This window comes from Hemiscyllium ocellatum, chromosome 10 (assembly GCF_020745735.1).
Source record: "Hemiscyllium ocellatum isolate sHemOce1 chromosome 10, sHemOce1.pat.X.cur, whole genome shotgun sequence".
Lineage (NCBI taxonomy): Eukaryota > Metazoa > Chordata > Chondrichthyes > Orectolobiformes > Hemiscylliidae > Hemiscyllium > Hemiscyllium ocellatum.
In genome coordinates, this window is record NC_083410.1 from 65160325 (window position 1) to 65173898 (window position 13574).

Genomic DNA, 13574 nt, shown 5'->3' on the forward strand with positions numbered 1-13574 from the left:
GAGGGAGATGTATAGCAAGTGGATTTATATATATTTTAATATCACACTGTAGAATTAGAATTTTGAAGTAGATTTGAACTAGATTTTAGTCCGTGCATATAAAAAGGGGATGAAGTAGAGGTGGGGGTGGGAGGATAGGGCTAGAGCAAGAGCTGAGCCCATGGTGGTGGTGAGTGGGTGGAAGAAGAAAGTTTATTTGCAATGCAGAGGTTTCTATGAGCTGACAGAATAAACATCAAACAGGATAATCTTGCTTTCAGTTAGAACGATATGGATTTTTTTTGCTGTGGCTGGAGGGAAACCCATAGCTTGGGAAAGGATTTCAGCTGGGAAAAGTACTGGTTGGCATTAGATGCAAGAAATAGTTTTCCAACCAGAGTTAAGTCATACAAGTTAAGAAATGGGTTACCCCAGTGTAAGAAGTACAGTTGGCAAGTTCCAGATCAGAAAATGTTTGGTTAGAGGGGTTATTTGGAGCTGGAAAAACAAACCTCAGCTCAGTTGTATGAAACTCTAGAGGCTATCTTACTTTCAAGACTAGGAATTTAAAACAATAGTTAAATCAAAACTACAGATACAATAGGAAAAAGACTTTTTTTTCATCATATTATGAGAATTGTAAAAGGATGCTATTGGGGGTAGATGGGATATTATATTTTTAAACTATTTTGAAATCTTTCAAATTGTGCTGCAGGTAAACAGCTAGATTACATTTAATACTTTCCTCTGCATATAAAACCATTCTTCAGGTAATAACATACCTTCCTGTTCTTGCTACCAAAGTGGATAACCTCATGTTTACCCACACTTTCACTACATTTTCCCATTCATTCAACTTGTGAGTCACACTGGAATATCTCTGCACCCTCCTCACAGCTCAGTTTTCCACCCTGCTTTTGTCATCTACAAACTCGTCTAAATTATTAATATATATTGAGAATAGCTGGGGTGCAAGCACTGTTCCCTATGATATTCCAGCTAGTCCCTGGTCACCACTGAGAAAAAGATCTTTGTATGCCTACTCTTTTTCAGTCTGCCAACCATTTCTCTATCCAATGTTCAGTACACCATTCCCAAAGCCACGTGCTTTAATTTTACTTGCCAACCTCTTAAGTGGGACTTAATCAAAAGCTTTTTTAAAGTCACAAGTAAACAACATCCATTGGCTCCCCGTATCAACTTTCCTACTTATAGCCTCGAAAACTTCCAGTAGATTTGTCAAGTATGATTTCCTTTTATTAAATCCATGCTGACTTTGTCCAATCCTGTCAGTGTTTTGCATTGAAACCTTTGGCCCCACTACCGATTATGTCTGGACAATCGACTTACAATTCCACTTGCTCTCTATCGTCTTTTTGAAATAGTGGGGTTAAATTAGCTGTCCTTCAAAGAGTCAGAATCTACAAATTAGCTGTTTTTCTATACAGATGCTGCCAGGTTTGTTGAATATTTCTAATAGGGACTATTTCGTTCTTTCACAGCAAAGGGAAAAAAAAAATTTAGCATTAGTTGAAATAAAAACTAAGTCCCAAAACTATCAGACAAAATTATCAGAATTATGTATAAATGTAAAAAGCTAGGAGCTGATTAGAACACGTTAACATGTTTCTGTAAAAAGCAGATAATATATAATCAAAAGGCAAGGGAGAAATAATGTCTAGTAAGCTCAGAGCATAACAAGGTCAACAATATAAATTCCAAATGAATTATGTGGGCTAATGCACAGTCGTTCAAGTTCAAAAGGTTGAGACTGCAAATGGAGGATAGGTGAACAAAGGAATTTAGGTATTTAATATTTATTAAGTTTAGAAAGTGGAAGCATGGCCATCACAGAGGTATGATGTTTCCTCATGTGGGGAATCTAAAACAGGAGGCAATTGTTTTAAATCTGCTACCCATTATCCTAGAACTGAGATGAGGAGAAATTACTTCTTACAAAGAATCGTGCATATGTGGAAATCACTATCCTAAAGTGTGATGGATGCTGGGACATGGAGTATATCTGAGTTGATGGGCAGATTTTTTAATTCTTAAGGGGTTGAAAGGTTATGGAGAGTGATGGTGGTGCCTAGAGGAGATCAACCATTACTGTACCAAATGGCGGAGCTGGCATGAGGGTCTGAACTGTCTCCTAGTTCTTATGAAAAGAAAGGCAAGGATGAGGAGCGTCAAAAGGTGTGGCGGTAGAAAAGCACAGCCAGTCAGGCAGCAGCCCACAAGCAGGACAGTCAACGTTTCAAGCATAAGCTTGAAGAGGAGCTTGAACTCGAAACATCAACTCCCCTGCTCCTCAGATACGGCCTGACTAGCTGTGCTTTTCCAGCGCCACACATTTTGACTGATGCCAGCATCTGCAGTCCTCACTTTCTCTAGAGAGTGGTAGAAGGAAGGAAGAATGGAACAATCGAGGCAAGAAAAATACTCGGGATTTACAGCATCTTCCCATAATGGTCACACATCCCAAGGTGCTTTAAAGCTGATGAATTTAGAAGCACCGTTGCATAAGTTAGGGAAACATGACAGCCAACTTTTTGCTGCAAAAGCCTACCAACAGCAATAATAACTGGACGATACTGTTTTAGCAAAAGTCAGAGAATAAATGGTGTTCGGGATATAGAAGTATTACCGACACTATACAGAATAATAGCTCAACCACTGACAATTGGTTTTGAGTACTTTTAGAAAAAGACCAACAGGTTGGCAGAGGTCAAATCTGAAATCAATTACAGCTACTCACAATAAAGGAAATTAGCTACAAGAAACTGGATAACTTTGGAGAATATTCCCTTCAAATTTGAGAGAGTTGAAGGCAAATCTAGAAAACAATGCTAAAATGAGACAACGTAGTTGGAAGTCAACATTTCAAGGAATGGTACTTTAACATAAAAGACAAATCTCTTCAGACTAGAATGAGATACCCCATAAACACAGATGCACAATCAACAGCAACCCTAATAAAACTTGCAAAAGTATGGGCTTTAAAAAAAGGACAGGGACGTAGAGATATGGTCGATGAATAGAGTAGATAGGCTTAACTGGCAACAATCAAATTTGAAATAAGGTGGTTTGAAAATATCAAATAAGAAAGATCGCTTGCTCAAGAATGCTACAAAATGAACAAATGGAGTCAAAGCTCAGTAACATACAAAATCAGTTCCAGACAGTCAACACCTCATCGGGAATCATGTGATCACTTGCTAACTTATAGTAGCCAAAAGTAAAACCACAGCAGGATTACAATTGTAACACTTGCAGAGGATAAAAATAGAAATTGCCAGGAAGGCTCAGCAGGTCTGGCAGCATCTATAAAGAGACAGAGTTAATGTTTCAGATCAAGTGACCCTTCTTCAGAAGGAGATCATCCCTTCAGCTTTAAAAATTAGGACTGGCATTCGGATAAAATGAAGTGCTAAAGCATTTAACAGTCTACTACAACTATACAGTTCTGAACAAGTGTCTTTTGAATTGGAAAGATTTACTCCATTTCTGCCCTCACAGATGTTTTCAGAACAGAGTTTCTCCAACACTGTTTTATATCAGATCTCCTGCAGTACTTTGCTCTTTTGCTACAAAATACCATTGCGTAGTACCAAACTTGTCTCTCTTGGTCATGAGCCAAAATAAAATCAATATTTTTCTACACCACCCCCACCACTATTCCTCAGGTGGAAGATAGAATGCCGAGTATAGAAAATTTTGTTCTGGGTGTTAAGAGTAGAAGATGCACATAACATGATAGAGTAGAGATTTAATCAGGCATTCTTGATCAGTTCAAGAAAACCCTGGACAATCCAACACAAACTCTGCATCAAAAAAGAAATTAACACTTTATTCCTCCACATTCAAGTTCCTATTTATCCATCACTTACCATCTGTGGATCATTGGATCGGCTCACCCAACCGGAAATAAGCTTCAGGGTTTCCCTTTTTACTGTGCGCATACTTCTGATCAGGGGCTGTTTTGTAACCACATCACCTACAATAGAACAGATATCAATGAAAATATAACAGACCTTGCTGAGAGCCATTTGTTTTTCCAACCAACACACCTAGTTTGTAATGAATTTTCACATGACATTTCTATTCAGGGTGAAATCACAATTGTAAGTTCCCCAACAAAATCTAATAAAAAACAAACCAAAATGTACAAACTCTGATCATTCGATTGAAATTGTACCAACATATATTTAATTCACATTGGAGATTATTAAATTTCAAGAATCAGAGATAACATACTTCATCAGAGTAATACAGCATGGAAAGGGGCTCTTTGGCCTAAAAGGGTTCATGCTGACCATGGTACCCACTCAGCTAATTCCAAATGCCTGCATTTGGTCCATATCACACTAAACCCTTCTCATCCATGTACCGATCCACATTTTAAACAAAATGTTGCTATTGTACCTGTCTCAACCATTTTCTCTGGCAGCCCATTCCATTTACCATATGCACCACCCTGCGTGAAGTTGCCGCCCTTCAGGTCCTCCTTAAATCTTTCCCCTCACTCTAAATCTATGCCCTCTAGTTTTCCATTCTGTGCGCCTGGGAAAACTTTTATATGCATTCATTCTATGCTACTTGTAATTTTGTACCCCTCAATTTGGTCACCCCTCATTCTCCCATGTTCAATGGAATCTAGTCCTACCCTGGCCAACCTCTCCTTCTAACTCAGGCCTACTAGGCCAGGCAACATCCTTGTAAATCTTCTTTGCACTCCTTCCAGTTTAAGTCTTTCCTATAACAGGATGATCAAAACTGTACACAATGCTCCAAGTGCAGCCTCAACAACTTATATAACTGTAACAGAACATCCCAACTCCTATACTCAATGCCTTGACCAATAAAGGTTAGCACGCTTCTTCACCACCCTGTCTACCTGTGACGCCGCTTTCGAAGAACTATGTACTTGTACTCCTAGGTCCCTGTTCCACAACACTCCTCAGGACCGTATGCTTTACTGTACAAGTCTTAGCTTAGTTTGACTTTCCAAAAAATGTAACACCTCACACTTATCTATATTGAATTGCATTTGCCAATCCTCAGCTCACTTCCCCATCTGATCAAGATCTCTTCGTACTATTTGATCTTCCTCATGACCAATGACACTTCCTAATTTTATATCATCCGCAAACTTACTAATCATACCTTGTACATTCACATCCAGATCACTTAAGTAATAAGTAACAAAGATCCCAGCACTGACCCTTATGGCACATCACTAGTTACAGGCTTTCGGTCCAAGAAATAACCTTCAACCATCACGCCAATTTTGAATCCCATTAGCTAGCTCTCCCTGGATCCCATGCAACCTAACCTTCATGGCCAGCTGCTATGTGGGATCTTGTCAAAGGACTTACTGAAGTCCATATAGACAACATCCCCTACCTTACCTTCATTTATCCTCTTACTTACCTCTTCAAAAAACCCCAAGATTTGTCAGACATGACTTCCCACGCACAAATCCATGCTGACTACCCCTAATCAGACCTTGACTATCCAAATGTACTTCTACAAACAAAATGCCTGATCATCCTCTCAGAACATTAAAGTTTGGAAAGCATTGTATTCTTGGCACTGGATCTTAATTAGTATTAACACTTGTTGACAGAAATTTAAATTGCAATCTTCCTTTTAAGAGTAAACAATTCCAATATTCTGATAAACATTTAAAAAGCAACCAACAAAGCCTTTAAGAAATCAAGCAATTTTCTCATTCATGCTCATTTAACTTGTAAAACAATTTATTTTACTATGAATCCATAATTTCATATTAAACAAGCTTGTTTTAGAAACACAAAATATTCAACCAACCATTTGTTTGAATTGCTGCTGAAATATTTTCACTCAGGCACTTGTATACATTCAACATATCCAGATATATTCGACCAAGCTGGATGACAAATGGGTGACCAACTGCTTTGCAGGCTCGAACATTAGTTTTCAGAATACTGCCAAGCTGTTTTACAGTTTCAGGATCCTTGAGAATGTCAACATTCTACAACAGAAGGGAGAAAAAAGAAATCAACCAATTGGTTTGTTCACTGGAGAAGTTCAGAAAGGAGATGCACCATATTCATTTTTTTTGTTAAAGGCAAAAAGCTGCTAGATCATTGCAATGCACAGAGAACAAAAAACTAGAGAATTTAAACAAGGTTGAGTAATACATAAATGCTTCTAAATAATCAACACAATGGTCAAAAAACAATTTTGAAACAGAATTAGTCTGAAGGTTAATATATTCCTTAGAACTTATTCCTTCTTATAGAACACTGTTCTAATGAATAATTCTGGAAGATGAAGTTAGTTCCCATTATGGTGGCTGTAAAACTATCAAACATTGTAAAAACCCATTTGGTTTATTCATGTCCTTCAGGGAAAGCAATTTGCTACATGCAACTCAAGACAACTCAACTACCCTCTGAAATGGTATTGTGAGCCACTCAAATCGAAGGGTAATCAGGGACAGACAACAAATGCCAGTGATACCCACATTCACAACCAAATAAAATAAATGCTAAATGACCTCACCAATGCCCTGCCCAGCCACATGACATCCCAACTCCTATACTCAACGCGGTGACGAATGAAGGCAAGCTTGCCAAGTCTCCTTCACCACCCCCTATCTACCTGTAATACCACTTTCAAGGAACTATGCACCTGCATCCCTACATGTCTTTGTTCAGCAATAGTGTCCAGGGCCCTACCATTAGAAGTACAAGTCCTGCCCTGCTCTGCCTTACCAAAATGCAACAACTCACATTTATCTAAGTAAATTCCATCTGCCAATCCTCAGCCCATGTGATCAAGATCCTGTTGTACTGAGATAATCTTCTTCACTATCCACTACACTACTAATTTTGGTGTCATCTGCAAACTCACTGACATAACGTCTATATTCACAAAGCAGAGTCTTTGGACTATGGAAGGAAAGTGGAGCACCTGGAGGAAACCCATACAGACACAGAATCTGCAAACTCCAGACAGAATGTGACCCAAGGTCAGAACTGAACCTGGGCCCCTGTCACGGTGAAGCTGCAGTAATGACCAGTAAGCCGCCGTACCATCTACTGTGTGCCACTTCCATGAAGACATATCTAATGGCACATAGACCACACTGATCACAACTGGTTTACAATAATAAATCAATGGTTGATATCTGAGTCTAGAAATACATGAGTTCCACAAAAGATAATTCAGTACAGAGGGCAGAAAAGAGAAATAGTTCCAGTCTTTGTTGTTTTAGCAGTTCTAATAACACTTTTCCATAAACTTCTTTCTAACATCCATAACATTTGGTAGGGGGTCAAAATTGTTGTCAGGGACTCATGAGGAAAGCTCAATACAGAGGAACCTCGATTATCCAGCATTCAATTACCCGAATATTGGATTATCCAGCAAGATTGCAAGGTCCCGATGCTTGGCTAAACTATGTAATCCAGTATTCAATTATCTAGAATTTGATTAGCTGAACGAAATACTCCCCGCCCACATCCTTCGGATAATCAACGTTCCTCTGTAAATACAATTAGTAAAAGGAAAATGCAGTAACGGTAGGGTGGAAAAAAAAGGGAAACACTTTTTAAAATTTATGCAGCATCAAGTATGCCAATTACTCTGGTTTAAAAATGCAACTGGATTTCAAACAAAATCACACTTCCATGGCAAGAATTAAAGTGAGAAATTAAATAAACGATTATAAACTTTCCAATATTTAAACAAAAATACCATTACTTACTTTAGTTGCCTGCTGAATTATACTGTCCCAGACCTGATTTGGCAGCATCATGTATTTCTCTATTAAATGTTCTTGAACGGCCTGGTCAGTCTGAGCACCTATCATATAACCAACTGCCTCATAAAACGTGTGAACCTATCGACAATGAAAATATAAACATTTAAAAACACTATTAAACCAACGTATTCTAAAAAACTAATTTGCATGTTAGCCTTTCAGTCAACAGCTAAACTTATTTTTTATTTTCAAAACATTTTGTAGTCTTACCTGTTGTGGCTGAAGATCACAAATTATAGTATTTATATTATTCAGGATCTCATCAATGAATGGCATTACTTCACCAACTTGGACCTGAACAAAGTGTCGACGACATTTTTGTGCAATTTTAATGAAAGTATCACAAGCCATATCTTGAACTCCATCATGGGTTTCTAAATTCATAAGGTAAAATGAACGTACTTTTAAAAAACTCACTGTCTGACCCAAGGATTTTTTTTATTAAAAACCATAAAAAGGCTCAAGTCTCAAAATTCAAATGCAATTTATTCAGGAACAGATCATTCTTAATATTGCATTAATAGAAAAACTACAATATTACAACAGAAACAGATAAAGCACATGAAATGTCACCTTGTCCAGGTGAGTATCATCTCAGAACCAAAAATGTTGTCGAGGTTTAAATCCTATCTTGGACATGATGCCGTTACATAAGTTAACTTTAAACTTAAGACTAATGGAGCCGTCAAATCAAGAGGTTAGCTGTTTAGTCAGCACTTAAAAATAATGTTATAAAACAAAGTTGAGATGTTATTGCTGTAGTTTGGAACTTGTGATACATACAACAGCGTTAAGTTCACCTGAAAATCAACAGCTGCTCTGCCTCAAAGTAATCATTAATACAAGAAGCATTCAACACATTTGTGCTGAAGCAAAAACAGAAATTGCTATAAAAGCTCAGCAGATCTGGCAGTAAGTGTAGAGAGAAATCAAGAGTTAACATTTAAGGCCCTTCCTCAGATTCCTGGGATGGCAGGACTGAGGTAAGACGACAGGCTGATTCAGTGAGGACTACAAGATCATTTCAGTTTAGAAGAATGTATGCGCGCGCATTTTTGTGGGGGGGTGCTGGAGATCTTATGGAAACAAAATTCTAACAGGACTACACAGTAAATGCAGGAAAGATGTTCCCGATGACCAGTGAGCCCAGAACCAGGGTCACAGTTTAAGAATACAGGGCAGGCCATTTTGGTCTGTGAAGCAAAGAGATTTCTTCAACCAGAGAGTGGCCAGCCAATGGAATTCTCTGTCACAGAAAGCAGCAGAGGTCAAAACACAATGTATTCAAGGAGAAGGATATAGTTCTTCAGGCTGCAGGGATCAAAAATGTATGGGGAGAAAGCAGGAACATGGCACTGAATTGAATAATCAGCCATAATAATGAATGGTGGATTAGCCTGTACCTTTTCATACTCACTATGTTTCTATCACTGATTTAGTTTTTATGAAATGATTATGCTAAATAGTTCGGTATATTTGTGAAATGACGACACCAGTCACAGCAAATAGTTCATTTCTTTTGCCAAAAAACTTTTCTTCTTGTTTCAAATAGTGCATAAATAGAAACCACAATTTTCCTGACATATAGGTTGTTCCCTTAATTTACATCTTCAAACAATATCATGAACACAACTTTGAAAAGTACGATTTAGATGGAATCAATGACTTTATCATATAGTTGGAGAAAAACAGCTGACCATTAATAGATTCGAAGAACTGAAACATTCTGAAACTTTTGTACAAAATTCAGTGTTCAGATTAAACACACAAAAAATGTATTCTACACAATTTTCACAAGCCAAATTTCTGGTTCTACAAGTATTTTTAAATAATAATGCCTACAAAGTCCCTTCACATTCGTTTCTAAGCAAAGGATCCAAATTCTAAGAATGCTGACTGTCAGCAATTTATTTTAAATATGCACTTAAAAAAAAACTGGTTTCTTCTTTTTCCAATCTAATAAACTTACCATGCATAAATTCAAAGAGTTTATTAACAACAGTCTTTAAAAACTTCCAGTGGGCTCTCAAGAAACGTGGGTACTGACCCACAATATACATGATATTTGAAGCAATGATGGCTTTGTTGTCTTTACCCCTTTTCTGCTCACACAGTCCTAAAAGATCCTGTGAAGTTAACAAGAATACATATCACAATTTGAACCCAAACAAAATCTGAGAGAATTAGGCACTAAATTCAAAAATTGTGTTTGGGAGAGAAAAATAAAACAGAAGATATACAGCAAGTAACAACTTTTTTCATCAGTGGATAGTTGAGAAAGCACTGTCTTCTAATTGGTTTTATTTATTCTTGGGATATGGACATCACTGACTGGGCCAGCAATTGTGCCCATCCCTAGATCCCCTTGAGATGGTGGTGATGAGGCTGCCTTCTTAAAAACGCTGGAACTGATTTGCTGAAGACCCCTCCAACACTGACAGGGAGGGAGTTCTAGGATTTTGACACAGCTACAATAAAGATACAGCAATATACTTTCATGTCAGGACACAGTGACTTGTTGGGGATCTTGCAGGTGTTCACATGTATTTACTGCCCATATCCCTCTAAATGGAAGTGATTTTAGATTGGTAAGTGCTGTCTAATACAATACAACCCTACTGTTAAGTAAAATTGCTTCAAAATGTTAAGTAGATCATTAGAGTGAGGACAGAAGGAGAAATAACATGTTTAATTATTTTCTCCAAAGAATTGCTTTTAATTGTTATAATTGTCCTTGTATATGAATCACCCAGTTAGGACCTATTGCTGGATACTGTAAATCAGAGACAAAAATAGATATTGCTGGAAAAGCTCAGCAGATCTGGCAGCATCTGTGGAGAGAAATCAGAGTTAGCATGAGCTCAGTTGGCTGTACAGCTGGTTTGCAGATGCAAAGTGACAACAATGGAGGTTCAAGTCCCACACCAACTGAGGTTACTATGAAGGCCCCGTTTTCTCAACTTTGCCCCTCACCTGTGGCATTGTGACTCTCAAGTAAATCTCACCCACAGTCACCTCTGAGACTATGGCAACTTTATGTTTTACTCAGGAAAAAATAGGAAGTCAAACTTTTGAGGAAGTACTACAAACAACCATGGTTACCCAATCGAGATGGGCGGGGATTATTTTGTTCAGATAATAGATAACATTTTTACAGAACCTTGAAATCTTGTTCAGATAATCCGAAATTCAGATAATTGATGTTTGGATATCCGAGGTTGCTCTGTATAAATTTACAGAGAGACAGATAGAGTAAGTACCCAATTGAATCTTGGAGAAGTGAAAAAACTGTAGGATTTTGAGTATCCCAATATTAACTGAGATCGTTTTAGATTTAAAGGAATTGGCAGAGAACATTGTCCTTAATGCATGACAAGCAATCTATTTAGCGTACCGTAAGACCAATAACAAAAAAAAGCACAGGCAGTTCTGAAGGGTCACTGGTCTCAAAAATGTTAACACTGCTTTCTCTCCAAACCTGCTGAGTTTGTTTCAGATCTTCAGCATCTGCAGTTCTTTATTTTGGTTAAGAGAAGTTTAGGACTTAGTTTTAGGAAATGACTGAGCAGATCAAAAGACTTGCCAGCGTGAGCATTTTAGTGGTAGTCCTCAAAATCCAGGTACCTTTCACATGACTACAAAAAAAGGACACATAGATCAGGAGAGAGTTCTAAACTGGGGCAACATCAATTTTATTAAGCTGAATAACTTAGCAAGAGTTGACTGGCAACAGCTACGTGAGGTAAATCAGTGTTAGAGTAATGGGGGTGGGGGGGGCACACAAATGATGTCACACTGAAAGTATTAATGTGACCAGGCTTTCAGAAAGAAAAAAATCGAGATGGCCAAATCCAGAGACCCCTAGACGTGAAGAAATTTAAAAGGCAGAGAAGGAACGCCTATGTTTAACCACAGAACCTGATAATAGAAAAGGCTGCAAGTGCAGCATGTGGACAAGGGAAATCGAACAGCAAATTAAAGGTAGCAAAAAAATAAAAACCACAGGAAAAGACATTAGCAAGCAAATCAAAGGTAAACTCAGTAGAGGAAAACAAAAGGGAACTACAGGCCAAAAAGACTACCTTTATAAAGAAGCAGACATTGCATAGTGCTTAATGAAAAGTTTGTATTGTCTTCACAAAAGGTGGGACCATGCAGTTAGTTCTCAGTTCTGGAGGAGTGAGAAGTATTTGACACAATAAACATAGGGCGTGAGGAAGAATAAATGGGATGCGCATGCACTGAAGTGGTAAATCATGGGTTCGAATGAAATGTACCCTGATCGTTAAAAGAAGTCAGAGAGAAAATAGCGAAAGGTCTAACCCTTTTCCAATCCTCATTGGATACAGGTGTGGTGTCAGAGTTTTGGAGGACTGAGTTTGTACCTTTGTTTAAAAAGGAAGCAAGGGATAGACCCAAGTACAAATTAGTCAGTCTAAACTTAGTATTGGGCAAATTGTTGGAATCAATTAAGAGGGCAGATAAACTGTCATTTAGAAAGAATCAAGGATAGTCAGCTTGAACTTGACAAGGGAAGAACATATCTGCCTAACAACTGTTGTGAAGAGGTAACAAGCAGGATTGAGGAGGTAGCGCCATTTACATAGTCCGTAAAGATTACACCAAGGCTTTTGATAAGGTCCCACATGGCAGACAAGTTGAAAAGAATGCTGGGGAATGCAGCAAACTGAATACAAAACTGTCTCAGTGGTAGGAACAAAGGATGATGGAGAAGATCAATTTTGCAGACAACAAGAAATTCACTACGTGGCTGATAGCAAGGAGGGTAGCTGCAGATTGCAGGAAGATATCAGCAGATCACTTAGGTAGACAGAAGTGGCAGATGAAATTAAACCTAAAAATGAAAGATGATGCATTTGGGGTAGTCAGATAAGGCAAGATAATGTATAACTAGTGGGGAAATATTGAGAAGTGGAGAAAACGTTAGGAATTTCAGATTAAGTGTCCATTAACACCTGAAGGTAGCAGAACAGGTTAATAGATTGGTTAAAGGTGGAATTAGAAATTCCTTCTTTTATCAGATGAGGTACAGAATACCCAAGTGAAGGGAGGTTATGCTGGAACTGTATATATTATTAGTTGGGCCAAACAGGAGGACTGTGCACAGTTCCAGTAACCCCATTACATGTAATTGCACTCCAGAAAATACAGACTAAATTTACATAAGTGGTGGCATGAAGACTAGAAAAACGCAGTTATGGGGGAAGAGATCGGACAGACTGAGATTGTTTCTCCTTAGCACAAAAGGAGGTTGAGAGGTGATCTAATTGAGGTGTACAAAACCTAAGGAAGCTGGACAGGGTGGACAAGAATGAACTACTTACCTTAGCACAGAGGTCAGTGACTAGTAAGTGTTGATTTAAACTGAGTGATAGAACGATTATAGGATAGATTAAGAAATGGGAAGGCAATGGCCTAGTGGTATTACTGCCAGACTATAAATCCAGAGATCTAAATGTCTGGGGACCCAGGTATGAATCCCGCCACAGCAGATGGTGGAATTTGAACTCAAAAAGAAAATCTGGAAGTAAGAATCCACCGACCATGAAATCATTGATGACTGTCAGAAAAACACATCTGGTTCACTAATGTCCTTCAGGGAAGGAAATCTGCCATCCTCACCAGGTCTGGTCTACATGTGACTTCAGACCCACAGCAATGTGGCTGCCTCTCTATTGCCATCTAAAACTGCCTACCAAGCCATTTCAGTTGTACCAATTGCTACAAAGTCTCAAAGAAATGAAACTGTATGCATTACCTG

General features: G+C 38.2%; 1 protein-coding gene across 6 annotated transcripts in view; it reads right to left on the minus strand.

Annotated features, from left to right (window-relative positions):
• LOC132819785 (exportin-1) overlaps window positions 1-13574 on the minus strand; it is a 78043-nt gene that overhangs the window by 24043 nt on the left and 40426 nt on the right. For all 6 annotated transcript variants that reach the window (XR_009645120.1, XM_060831556.1, XM_060831555.1 and 3 more), the window contains 5 exons: window positions 9762-9918; window positions 8003-8166; window positions 7736-7870; window positions 5812-5995; window positions 3870-3976 (listed from right to left, as the gene is read on the minus strand). Coding sequence is in view for 5 of the 6 variants with exons in the window: in XM_060831556.1 (XP_060687539.1) it covers window positions 3870-3976; window positions 5812-5995; window positions 7736-7870; window positions 8003-8166; window positions 9762-9918 (747 nt within the window). In the remaining variant the exon portion in view is untranslated. The remainder of the gene's footprint in view (window positions 1-3869; window positions 3977-5811; window positions 5996-7735; window positions 7871-8002; window positions 8167-9761; window positions 9919-13574) is intronic.